This window comes from Helicoverpa armigera, chromosome 4 (assembly GCF_030705265.1).
Source record: "Helicoverpa armigera isolate CAAS_96S chromosome 4, ASM3070526v1, whole genome shotgun sequence".
NCBI classification, from domain to species: domain Eukaryota; kingdom Metazoa; phylum Arthropoda; class Insecta; order Lepidoptera; family Noctuidae; genus Helicoverpa; species Helicoverpa armigera.
Genome location: NC_087123.1, coordinates 9,166,846 through 9,181,045, shown reverse-complemented (window position 1 = coordinate 9,181,045; position 14,200 = coordinate 9,166,846). Strand labels below are relative to the sequence as shown.

The 14,200-nt window shown below is 36.7% G+C and overlaps 1 protein-coding gene across 2 annotated transcripts in view; it reads left to right on the top strand.

Annotated features, from left to right (window-relative positions):
* Positions 1 to 14,200, top strand: part of Spg (sponge) — a 61,534-nt gene that overhangs the window by 23,134 nt on the left and 24,200 nt on the right. For both annotated transcript variants that reach the window (XM_064034202.1, XM_064034201.1), the window contains exons 5-6: positions 9,779 to 9,893; positions 13,583 to 13,870. In XM_064034202.1, the coding sequence (XP_063890272.1) occupies positions 9,779 to 9,893; positions 13,583 to 13,870 (403 nt within the window). The remainder of the gene's footprint in view (positions 1 to 9,778; positions 9,894 to 13,582; positions 13,871 to 14,200) is intronic.

The window sequence follows — 14,200 nt, the reverse complement described above, 5'->3', positions numbered from 1 at the left end:
AATTTGAATCAAACTCAATTTATATAGCTGATATTTTTGTGCACCAGACCTGATTACAAATTATCCGATCTTCATATTTAGCACAGATATGTAGGCGATATCAGTGTATAAAGGGTCAATTATATGTCTCAGTAATTACGGGTCCGATCTCTGCAAAGCGCTGTCGCGCGATGCAACCTCATTGGACAGGCATGCGACCGTCTACCTGTCCGACTCGATATAAAAAGCTAGATACAGCTGAGATGTGGTTTTACCCGGTTGCCCATATTCAGTACTTTAGCACATGATTACGTAACTTTAACAGCCTATCAGAGAGCTGGTTTATTATTTTTATTTCCAAACCCCTTATAATTTTCAACTTAGCGTCCAAGTTTTTTGCTGATACATTAGGATATTGTGAAAATATTGACTTGCCACTTCTTATAGCTTTAGGCGATAACAAAAGTTTGACTTTGATTTTGTAAGGATTATTTTAAGTAAGTAGGTATAACAACATATTTTCCTCTTGAAGCTAATTTTTCCTTCTACCGCCAAACACGCGATTTTCCACCCACTTCCTGATATAATAATTTAATAAAATTGCTGTTTTTAAAGGACTTCCCTCAGATTACAGATTTCCTGTCGTCTGCATTACACCACATTTCGTCATTTAGTTACCCTTCCTCGTGGTATTTAGCTATAGCATGGTTTTGAGGAAAGTTTGTATTGTATGGTAAAATTTCCATTTTTGCAAAATATTCATTCCATTTCTCTTTGATAATGAGTCCGTCATACTCCATGTGTTACTGTACTAATTAATATTGAAGCTCCAAATCACCTATTATTTAACAACTGACTAACTTTTTATATAAAGAAAGGATTACGAAATAATTGTCTAATGAAACGTCGTAACATGATGAAGTTCGATGCGCCGGAGTTGTGCAAAACTTGATTTACCTGTTTGGTCTGTCACGATGAAATCTAGCTTTATTTCTCGTTTCTTTTCGGCTGGGCTAGGAATGTACTAAAAAAAGACTTGCCTGACTATGGTGCCTTTCCATTTGTTAAATTTTTATACTTATGATGTAACTGATTAAGTTGCTCAGTACCAACATGGCTGTTGAATATGCTGCGGATAAATAAAATATTTCTTTAAAAAAAATTATCAGAGCACATTTGCTTAAAATGTTGGCCTTAATTTTATTACTACAGTTATTTAATTGCTTTGGAAGTCCTGTTTTTTCCAATAAGACTATCGTAAATCCGTAATCCTGTAAGTATGCTCACTTAATTAATTCTTTGTGGATTTAAAAGTGTTCCATTGCAATGCACCATCTATCTATTTAATTAAGGCTTATGTTCTCTTCCCATTGAAATAACGCATGTAAATAAGTGCATAAAGTATGAATTTCCTTAGGTTAATTTTACTCTGAGTCGAGTATTTTAGTGAATACGAAATGTAAATATTTATTTGTGTAGGTGTCCAATACGATTTTGTAGTAATACGTATTTGGCAATTTTATATACCTAGGTATCATAAAGTCACACAATAATTTAAATACATTACACGCGGATTGACAACTTGCAAAAGGTGCTACAATAATATCAGATACCATAATAAACATTTGCATGATGTCACATCCTGAGATATTGGAAATATTGTCTACGTCATCAAAATGTAAATAGGTAGGCAGTAGTTCCATAATTGTATGGTCTTATATCAACCGTCGATTAGACAGGTCATTCACCTCTGAATATTTAAGTAGGTGGCTATGCTATGTCAATTGGTCGTTGACCATGAGATTGAGGAGAGAATATTCACACTATCTATGCTAGTTCTATTCTCGTACCTTCAATTAAGTTGAATTTGCTGATGGAATATGACTAGCATAATGTCTAGTCATAAGTAGGCATGTTTTTTTTCTATCGATATGAAATCATTTAAAGATGACATCAGATGTACCTAGGCAGGTCCTGCAAGCTAGATTTTTGACACACCCTAAATTCGCCAATTAAGCATGCGGGCTTAACACTAAGCAGAATAAAAATAAGCGTGTCGACAGACCAAAACCTGAGAGTTACCCAGACCGTTGACAAAATCCTTGATCCCACGCTCAGTAAGTATGCGTTTGCGACCAGACCGACGACGTAACAGTCTACTATAGTTACAAAATCGTCATAATTTATGCATCTAGTGGTATCGACCACGTGCAACAACGTCATTAGTCCATTTCTGCTCAATTCTGAATATCTAATACGCCTCGTCTGCATCATTCACTTACATGACACGATATACCAGTTATGTAAAAAGAAATCAACAGTTCCTCGGAAGTATCACAAACGTTGAATTCGAAGAAAAGCCTTTACAAATACACGAATCCTGCCCATACAAATGAGTGAAAAATACAGTTACTGCTCAACCGAATGAATGCTCAGCTTTGAACAATTTGAAAATGTAGTCGTAGTCGTTAGAAGGATTTCTTTGCTAAAGTTGAGATAGTTATAGTTTTAAAAGTGATCTTTGGGATCGGTTTTAAACTTTTAGAATTCTTAGTAGCTCGTGTGCGGGCGACGTGCGGTGACCACCTCCAGACATCAGCCAGTGTCGCTTGAATAACTGGTTTGGTGACCTTTCTGTGTTGCACATTGAACGGACCCATACCATGGATTTATTTAGGCAATCATCAGCCAATAAGAGCTGTGTATTCAAATATTTATTCTTATTAATATCAGTTAGCTGTTGAGACCTCATGCCAGTTTTTGGGCCTAGGTAACGCTTTTTGCTCGCTAGTGGTTACAGCGTCTTTATTGAAATTCGCGCAACTGTAGGTGTGTGCACACAACTGCAAGTATGTCTCATAACTTCTTAAGTAAGAGGATGACCTCAAAATGGTCACATATAACAAGGCTTTACTGATACTGTTTATCAGAATACCAATCTTGCATAATAATATATGTGTGTTGCACAGGCTTAAACAAATTGAAATGTCCTGGAATGTCCCTTGTGTGGGAGAGCTTTTGCAAATACGAGCGAGCCGGTTATTTCGCGCGCATCAAAGGCATTCTATAGGACCACGTGGCTCCGCTATGGAAATTCCTTTGTCAGTCTGGAAGTTCTACAGTTTTGCATAGTTCTTAAACATTACTTAAGCCTAACTTTACATGAGTGAAGCTTAAAGTAATGCAATGAGTTATTTTTGTCGCATATATTGCTATAGAATATATAAATGTGATTTTTTTAATTCCGTGATAAATCCATATTTGTCGTAGTCTCATAATTTTGTGATCTTCACTCTATCTTGATTCTAAGATCCTTGTTGTATTGTATGACCGTATTTGCCTTGGGGTTACAAAAATAATCCTAGAGTACTTTGATGTCATACTTTTTGCTATTTTATTTATTTATACGAACCACTGTGTGGACTACATTAAATATTCATATCGTGTTATTCTTGTCGCATTGAATACCTAAGTCTTAAAATAGTTTTTATAAACAAAGTTCCTACGTTGAGGAAAATCATGATTTTATAGCCATCAATGTTGTTTCATTTGATTAAAATTAACAAGTTTTTAAGGTTGTACATTATATGATTGCCACAGAGAATAAACCGATATACAATACTCTCTCAATGATGACAGGTTCCAATACATAATGGGGGACGTAGCACTTACTGTATGAACCGATTTGAAAGCTTTTATATGTAAAGATGGAGTGTCATTATCATATTTAGTAATGCTATTTGATGAAACTCAATTAACCACTTTACAATGTATAAGCATAAATTGCTATAGGTTTTCCCTTTTAAAAGCGTTTGTGCTGGGATTTTTATTTTGAATTTGTTTTCCTGAACACGTATGAAAATGGTTCTATTGTCTGAAACTGCATCACTCATCTTTTGACTATATTTAATGCTGAAACAATGCCCCTTTTCAATATGAATTTATTGATTCACTATTTTTTGCAAATATTTTTCCTCGATACCAACTGCAGAGCAGAATTGTAGGAAGAGCTTGGGTCTAAGGCACATCAAAACGTACATTTACTACTCTTAGCCTTGCCGGTCATTTTCAATGACGAGTTTCTGGTCAGGAGGAGGTCAGATAAGCAGTCGCTCTGTGTAGGACACTGGTAGTCAGCTGTATACGGTTTTAATGAAAGCAGACCTCAAAATAGTTAGGAAAAAGGTCAGGCACGGGCTGATTAATTGTAAAAAGCGGGATTTCTAAGTAACATGGTGACTATTATCACAAACATTTGCTTAGGTTGTTTGTGAACAATATAATGAATCATTTTGTATCGGTCATTATTTCACAATATTAAAATCAATCTGAGAATCAAGTTTTCTTACTTTCACATAAACTTTTAAACAATATCGAGAATTCGGTAAGTATTTATATAAACAAGGAAAAATAATAACACGGAGCAATGTGTGAATTTGGAAGACTTCCTTGATCGACTGAATCAAGTAGGGTTAATGGTTATGATCGGAAAACTATTCTATAGATACAGAAAAGCATAACTAATGTTCATCATTCCATGTTCTGAGATTCCGTTAGTCGAATTTAAGAAAACTCGAACACTATAAGGGTTTGTTAGAAGAACATCATTATGATTCAATTAATGCCAAAAGCTTCATATTATGTTAAGGTAAACGTACCAATAGTCGTCGGATTTCGGAAATCACTGACTTTGAAGCGCTACTGTGTGTTAAATATTCAATAGAAAATGAAATTTTTTGCATGACGTCATAGAGTATTTATTCATTATTCTAAGTAACTAATGTTTTTTTAATAGTTTTGATGGGTATATATACTTATTAAGGCAAAAGTAAAAAAAGGGCGATTTGTACCAATAGTCGTCTGATTTGTACGGATACTCGTCAAATATTCCCAGTACTCGTCAACTTTTAATGCTAATGTAAACTCTCTGCTCTTGAACATAAGGTTCAAGTTATGTACATTTTTTGTGCTTGAATTTGTTAAGCATACTTGTGCTTTTGAAACATTAGGTAGGTAGATAGATAAAAAACCAAATTTCTAATTAGAATAGCAGGTCATAATCTGTTAGAAGAGCAGGTATTCAATAAAACAGATACATGGTTGCATTTTAATTTATATTTCAATCTATCAAACGCTTGGAATCACAAAACCAGTCTATAAGGGATGATTTATATTAGGCCGGGCCGTATCCGGGGCGTGCCGTGTACGTGGCTCGAACGGGGCACGGACGTGAAACGTTACATAGGTACATTTTGTATGACGACCGTCGTTTGTGGCCCGGACGGGCCACGGCCGGGCTTTTACTTCATACTAAATGTATGTAACGTTTCACGTCCGTGCCCCGTTCGAGCCACGTACACAGCACGCCCCGGCCACGTCCAGGCCTAATATAAATCAACCCTAAAATATATGTTATATTTCTTAATCATAATACCCATGCAGTCATGTGCATATGTAGCACGAGTAAAATAATTACTTTTAAAATATTTAAATTGTAAAATAAAAGTATTCACAAAAAATAAAAGCCACATCATTTAAATAGGTTTCCGCGAAATAATTACTAACATTCATAGATATGTAGGTAAGGTTGTCATTCATCAAAACTTCTGATCTGCTTAGCGCATGCTAAGTACCATTTGCAAAAATCTCTATAGACAGTTCAAACTGTCTACTGTCTTAAAGGTATCAATCAAAAAATAAAATATGATTAGGTACAACTAACCGTTCAAACCCAGTAATAATAATATCTAATAAGCCCCACAGGGCATCTGAGGCGGATGACGGGGAGTAGCGACCCCGCGGGGCCATATATCCGAGTGCTCCGGGGAGAGTATGCTGTCCCCCATCTCCGGCCTACCGGAGTGAAGGTCTCCCGCCTCTTGGCTTGCCTTCATTGGCCGACCAGAGTGGAGTCGCTAGAGCAGGGTTAGCAGCCCTGCTCGGAGGTTAGATGCCTCGTGGTAAGTCTCGGGTGGGCCGGTGATGTTGGACCCACAGGGAGCGCGTGATCTGCTTTTAAAGTCCGCCGAGATATCCTCACCCTTCAGCCGCTCATGTACCTGTTGCCCTCTTGTTGCGATTTAGCGACTGATTTCCGGGGGTCCAGTAAGTGAGGTGGCGAGTCGCCACCTGCCATTTTAACATGTATTTTATACGTTGTCATCGGCAGGTGCCATAGTTCCTCATCATCATCATCCTCCGAGCCTTTTTTCCCAACTATGTTGGGGTCGGCTTCCAGTTTAACCGGATTCAGCTGAGTACCAGTACTTTGCAAGAAGCGACTGCCTTTTTCTGACCTCCTCAACCCAGTTACCCAGGCAACCCAATACCCTTTGGTTAGACTGGCTTCTGACTACCCGTATCGACTGCCAAGGATGTTCAATGACAGCCGGGACCTACAGTTTAACGTGCCATCCGAAACACAGTCATTGGTGACATTGCAGGATATACTTAGAAAGTACATACAAACTTAGAAAAGTTGCATTGGTACTTGCCTGACCTGGAATCGAACCCGCGCCCTCATACTTGAGAGGTTGATTCTTGGCCCACCAGGCCACGATTTTTTTCCAGGTGCCATAGTTCCTATAGTTTCCTATATCCTAATCCAGTAACGCTGGATGCGAGAAGCCGAAAATCGATCTCAGTGGCGTGCACTTGGAGAGGCCTATGTCCAGCAGTGGACTGCGATAACTAACATCCCAACGCAATAGCCCAAGTAGTTTTCCTCCATAGTTAGCAATACTTTAGCTCAGAACCGGAGATTGTCCTTGGGTTCATTTCTATAGTATATATATAGGTACAGGGATAATCGTGGGTTTTGTGTCACCATTTCATTAAAGTTGTCTCAAAAGGGCGTTTTAAATTTTCTTGCTGCATATGATGTTGTGTGTGGCCCCTTGATTTACAGCTTTTATGACTTTTAAAAGGCCCTCTTGCTTGTAGTTTCTTTCAGTCATGATCTGCTATTAAAATTACGATCATGCAATCACTACATACAGACAATTTTAAATAAAAAAATCTTACTTAAGATTACTCTTTACCCATCAATATCGAATACGACAAGCAAACAAGTGACAGCGATAGAAGCTATGTCATCTTAGTTTTAAAACTGATTTTAATATTTTTTGCGTCAAAACTAGTTGAATGACATAATTTTTATACAGGCGCTATTAAGGCACGTTAGGAGGACGCGGTACAATACGCGTGACGAAATGCAGTTATTTCGAACAAAAAGCATAGTGTAAGAACAGTCAATTTTTGTTTGCCACAAATTGTAATACAAGCGTTGTAGAAACAAAGGCTAGTGCTAGAACTACTTGTACCCAAAGCGGTAGATCTTAATCGAATGGCGGAGGCCTACAGCGGCCAACATATACCTGAAAAAACACTCGTAGACAGTGCATACTTATAGAAAACAGGGGATTTAACCATTAAGAAACATATGACTTGAATCGAATAACATGACTGTGTACGCGCATCTAGAACCAGCAAAGTAAAATTTACCCCTAAGAAAAAGCTTAAAAGAAACGCAGTTTTATGAATAAATGTATTCTAAACCTTAAATAAGTTTGTTCTAGACAGTTATCAATTGTGTAAAAGTCCCGATATTAGCTATTTATTCGCATTTTGTACTGTAAAACACAAAATACGTCATTATGACGAGTTTAGGTGCAACTTTTGAGCATGTCCCAGTAGTCGTCATAATAATTGTAAAATTGACGGGTTTTGGGTCAAATGGGAGTTTTGAAGTACCAATAGATGTCACATTAAAAAAATATATCTTCTATGTTAAAAGTATTCCAAATTGCATATAACATCGCTAGCAAATATACTTAACTATCTAATTAAACGAAGAAACATACCACAGACCCCACTGGAGTTATGTAAATCAAAACACAAAACCACGTGCTGAGTTTCACTTTTGACAGCTGAACTTCACGAAAAAACGATTTTGTTAGGGCACACACTTTTCAAATAACATATCTTAGAAGCCGTGACTGTTAAAACCCCGTATTGTTATTTCAATTGTGCAATATATTATCAAGAATATGTTGATATATAAACCGGCCCATTTTAAGTTCAGTAGAAAATAATAATAAAAGTTTTAAGATTAACTGACGACTATTGGGGCATGACGACTTCACCCGCGTTTACCTTATTCAATATCTGATTAATCTACAAATAATAACAGTACATATTTGGCATGCGTAATATTTGTGAATTCCATTTATTCATTTACGTTCTGCTTTTTATTAAAATTTACAAAGCCTTAAAAGTAATCGAAACGGGAAATGCAAAATAAACCTTATCGGTTGCATTTAGAGTTGACTTTAGATTGCTGGCAAAGTTGGTCGGATGCTATGCGCGTGAGTTGATTGAAAGCTCAGTCTACCAGGCGGTTACGTGACCGTTTATGCGTTCATCTAATTTGGCTTTTAAAATAGTTATACTGAAACATATAATTATTATTTATTTGCAATCTCCGCCGCTTCAATCAACTGCACGACTATCTTGAATTTGGACCGTTTACAGTAAATTGGTTTGAAATCTTGATAACAGTTAATCTTCGTAATGTTTGGATCAATTGGATCAATGTCTTTTCGCTGAGCTTTTTTAAAAACAATTAAATAACACCAGTGCCTTGATTAAGTAGGTACTCTATGGATATAAAAGATTAAAAAAATATTATTACCTAGTTAAGTTTTTTACTTCTTCACTAATGAAGTACCACACAGTCAAGTCTAGTTATTATAATTTAATGATATACCAAGACCATAAGTGGTCCTGCAGAACTGGTTCATGCTGACAGTTTTTTCAACTATGTAAGTTAAGACTTTAATTGTAAATACGAACCACCTGGCTTCTTATCAATCATTTAATCATATTTGCAGGAGACTAGGTACTTACTTAGATGATCATCATACTCCTGCCCTTATCCCAATTTTATTTGGGATCGGTGCAGCATGTTTTCTTCTTCCATACTCTTCTATCTGCCGTCATCTCACAAGTAACATTCTTTCTTACCATATCTACTTACTTAGATATATTGTAATTAATTAGTGGATATTTCAAATAGCCGAGATCCTGATCTAAGCAACTGGGACCTATCTATTGTTTTGTTGTAACCAAAAATGCAAATGACCTACTAATCAGAAAGTGTATAAATACCTAAGATGCGGGCAGATGTTGGTCCAGATTAAAGTACCTATGTAAAACAGCAAATTGAAGAGGTAAATTAATGGCAAAACAGGAAAGGGCGCAAAGGAAAAGGCTTCAAAGTAACCTTTAGTTTTATTATTCGTAAGAATTTCTTTTTAGGTGAATCACGGCATTTGCACAAGCAATGTTGCACGTACAAGGGGGTTTTATACAAGGAAATTGGTTTCAAATTAAATGTTTCTCATCTGTGTCACCATTATTCATATTGCATTGGGATACAACAATACAATACTGCGAATACAATAACTTATGTCAATAACAATAACTATGTCGTCATAGTTATGTCTATGAATAATCTTCTAGTTGACTGCCTCGTTGGTCTAGTAGACTCATAGCCTAAATACTATGCACCAGGTCTCAGGTTGGCAGTGTTACACCCCCGTTCTTGGGAGGGCACGTAAAGCCGGGGTTTCAGAATGCTACGTATTCTTTAGCAGTCTCTATAAATTATACGTCAGAGGCCGTTAGAAGGCGGATTTGAGAAAACTGCCACTAGGGCTGATTAAACCTGCAGCTCACTCGATAAGAAGAGAAGACCTTGCTCGCTTTTGGTCTAATATAATGTTTCGTTTCTTTACAGAAAACTTGGGTTGGAGCTGGTGCCTCGCCGAGGCGCAGAAGCCGTTGACCCTGAAGATATGAGCCTCGTGGAACTTTACAGGGTCCACGTAGAAAGCGCAGAAAGGGCAGCAGCAGTAAGTATCCTTTGAACCCTATAAGCCCATTTTTTCAGCCAGCAATGGTAACGAATTTATTTTAATACCTTTAAGTTAGGTTTAAGTTAAGGAGAATTGAATCAACTGGAGGTGCAATGAGCACAATTCTCAATGCACACATGGGGCGAGGCAATGCAACGATACTGACAGCTCACTCATGCAATGTCGATCACACAGAAAAAATACAAACACATGCATGAAGGAACTTCACGCACATTATCGTACTTTGGCAGACAGTATTTCAATGGTGTCTCCATTTGTTTAATGATCAAAGTTATAAAACTAAATCAAGTGCAATAAAGGAAAATAGTTCCAAAGGTAAGTAGGTAGTATAATAGGATGAAATTACCTGCTATTCGTTATGCAGGTACCGCAGTTAAAAGGATTATCCCCGTGCAGAATTGTATTAAGCTAAGTCTGATGATTCTTTCCTGTTGACGCGTGTTAATCGAAAATGTACTAAGTACCTATTTACAAAAATATGGATTTTATTGGTTAAATTTTGAATTCAATTTTATCATTTACGAATAAAGTCATCTAAGGTCGTTTCATCGACCAAATAGCCACGTGTTCAGTGTTATACCATCCTTTTTCCTGTTTTTATCTTCCATATAAAAATGAAGAGGTATCTTAAATTTTCTTTGCCAGTCTGCTATTAAAACCTAGTAACTGAATAAAAAATGAGGCATTTAAACCAGGCATTGGTACTCTTAAAACAAGAAAGAAACTTTAATCAATAAAACAAACACAATTACTCTTTTCATAAAAAAAAAATGAGCACACAGCTGGATAACTGTCATCTTCACCTGTTAATACAAGTCATTATCTACTCGATACTAATAGAAGCTCCTAACTGTACATTAGGCCAGACAACTTCAGAATACAAGCCCTCAGCCTATTCAGGTTATTCTTGTCCGACGAGAATATCCATTTAATTATAGGAATTGGCGATAAAACCTATCCATAAATGTTTCATTGAACATGGTCGTGGTGTTATGGGTATGTAATTGCACTTGCAGTCACTTCCTTAAAGTTAATAAGAAATGACAACTAACGTTCTTCAGTTGACGTCTCCAGATGAAGTTGAGTAGGAAAAACTTGGTCGTGTCATTGAGTTACTTCTTATCCTTTTTCTAACTTTCTTCAGATGACATTAAGTAGGATAGACTTTATTGGCATGTCATTGGGTTAGTTTTTATCATCATCATCATCAGCCTGTTGTTGTCCACTGCTAAAGTCAGCCTTCCACCTAAGCCAGCTAGTTATTATGCTAAGCCCGAAATACTAAGTAATAACAAGAACTAAGTTCAACGCATGCTGCCATATACATAGATGCGCTGAGATTCTGCGACGACAAAGGATTGTCAATTACACGAGCATTGCCAATAGCCGGTATATTAGTATTCTATTCACACATGATTGTCTAGAGAAATATTTTTATTCCCCAATTTACTTGTTCTATTCTCTTTTGTAGTTTTCTAGCCATGTTCTCTGTTATACAAGAAAATATTCCACGTTATTTATGCCTTATCCTAAAAAAGCATATTCAACTGTAGTTGAACAACAGCGAAATACAATAGTGTCTGATAGAAATTTAATACCATTGTCACAATCAGCATACAAGACCAGACAGGATATAAAGCCGATACAAGCACATTACTCCCGTAATCTACTTACATTACATCTGCTTACCGATGTAATCTATCTCTATGCCAGCATAAACTATATTTTATCATCAGCACCTTTCTTGCTCCGGAAACCTTACAGTCTTAAATATTTTATTATCCTGTCTCAAAGCAATTTCATTAATGTTTGACTTTTAATTATGATCGTTATGCAAAATGCATTGAGGATACTTGTTCAGCATAAAAACTAGACCGGTTTTTAATCACCTAACATTAAACGGTAAAGTATCCAGACCATTAGGTAAATGTTTGTTTTCTTCTAGATGAATAATTGCATTTTACTGCGCAAATACAATTTATCCTGTTATTGGTCATTTTGGAAATTCTCAGAAACTGCAATGAATCCTTATGCAAACAATTCTTTAAGTGGGGTGTGGCCCCTAATATTTGATGACGAATATCAGGATAGTGAGTAGGTCACCAATTGTGCACTAATTTGTTCCACACAACTGCTAGTATGTAGGTATATGCACTTCAAATCAAAGCTACATTGGTTTTTAAACTACACTTTTTGCTTCGGCCTTTCCTAACCCTCATGTTGCATACTTACCAAGTTAACTTTTAATGATATTTTACCTGAAGGTAATACTATATTACCAAAAGTGATACGTAAAAATAAAATATTCGAATTATCAAACTACTTTCATGAGAATTTCCTCTCAAATGATACTATTTCAAGAAGTAGTAGGTAGTGTAGAAGGATTGTCAATTTACATCATTATCTTGTTCTAAATCTGTTATTAACGTGGCTTTCCTGTTATGATTTAGTGTAATTGATTCAGACTCGATTTGTAGTTTATAATTAATGTCTTATACAACCACAATTTATTGCCTGCTTGATAGCAGTCGCTTCACAAACATGGCATGGTATCTTTTTATGAAGTCAGCGAATCTGCGCTTGTCGAGTTACCAGAACTAAGTATATAAATATGTTCATACCTTTTATGGAAGGTATGTAGCTAACTTGTGTGATTGGACAGGTCGAGTTTCATAACTTCGTGGCATATGTCGAGGTTTATGTTGCTTTTTATGTCTTAGAAAGTAAATGACCACATGCTCATTGAAACAGCAATTGAACTGAGGAAAACTTGTAGACTAAAAGTCTTCACACATCTGTGAACAGGTCTGTTTGACCTTTTCTGAGCGTGCTAGACGCTTTCCTCAATTTATTATTTAAATATTGTTGAATTGGTTGAATAAGACGGCCAATAAAAGTTATCACGTCATCTTACAAACTGTCACCAAAAAAACGTTAATAATAGCAATCAAACATTGTTGGTCACATCACTTCATGTTGACTCGCCTCGAGAAACGACGATTTCCAATCTGCAACCACATTTCCAGACTCATACAATATAGGCCCGGTTTTCTTCATAGATGCGGATGGCAGACGGTAGTCGTTCCACATAAATCTAGACTCACCAACTGGTGTACGTATTCTAGCGATAAAGAAACAAGGCAGACGCCTAATGAACTCACGCATTTTCACCGCAAAATGCCTTTGAAATACGGATGTAAGATATCGGCTCTAAGTTTGAAAAATTTGCAAGGTCAACTGTGTTGAAAGACAATGCCTTTTTCTAATTTGTTTTTTGAGTTCAAAACAAAGTCGAATTGTCGCCTTATTCGCACAACTACAGAAGATTTTGTTAATAACTAGAATAAACACAGGGTTTATCAAAAAAGGTTTCTTCTTTGTTTTCTTTGTTACCTATAGAAGTCTCAACCGGTAGGATACACATTAATGACTCACAAGTGTTTTTAGTACCTGCCTAAGTCTAATTGATACTTTTGCAAGGTTTTTTGAATATAATATATTTTGATTGTAATGCATCTAATATTTTACCTCCTCCTATCAAGGCAGAGGAAGTAAACCTCCTGATATGATAAGGGAATGATGGAACTGGAACCTCTCTTTTAGGTATACCTCTGACTTTATGGCTTTGATATACCTACATATACTGATATTCTTTTGTCTTTCAGTGGCGAGGCACACTCCGCAGAGCCGGCGGTTCAGGCAGCAGCTTCAACTCGGGAACCCTTACATCAAACAGTTCAACGACCTCTACAGCTACCGTCCAATCCCACCACCTCAGTTGCAGTATGAGAGACTTTGGCCACACGGCTGGAGGTGACGAGGCTGAACTATTGCTCTGGCTCCATGACGCGAGGAGAGCTCAACCTTTGTCAGAACGATTCAGGATCAGAATAGCAAGGGACGGGTTCTCGAACTACGTGGATCGATTGCATGCGAACAGCACGTTATTTGCGGTAAGCAAATTAAATGTCTAATGTTCAAAATGGTATAGGTACACTTACCTGCCCATGAATTTTGGTGACATAAAAACTCAGTAGTTACTCGAATCTGTTACTGAATACCCTGAGAAAAAATATTTCTTGTGAAATTAGAAGTAGATAAGCATTTTATGGTTCACTGCCGATATACTTAGGTACCTATTACGTTTCGATAAAGTAATAAACAAGAAGGAACAATAGGAGCTTTACAGTATCGAAACCGTTTAGATATCGATACAATTCAATCGAATGAGATCATGTCAATACCTGCATTATTGTTTTAGTGCAACGTTCAGAAGTCTGGTA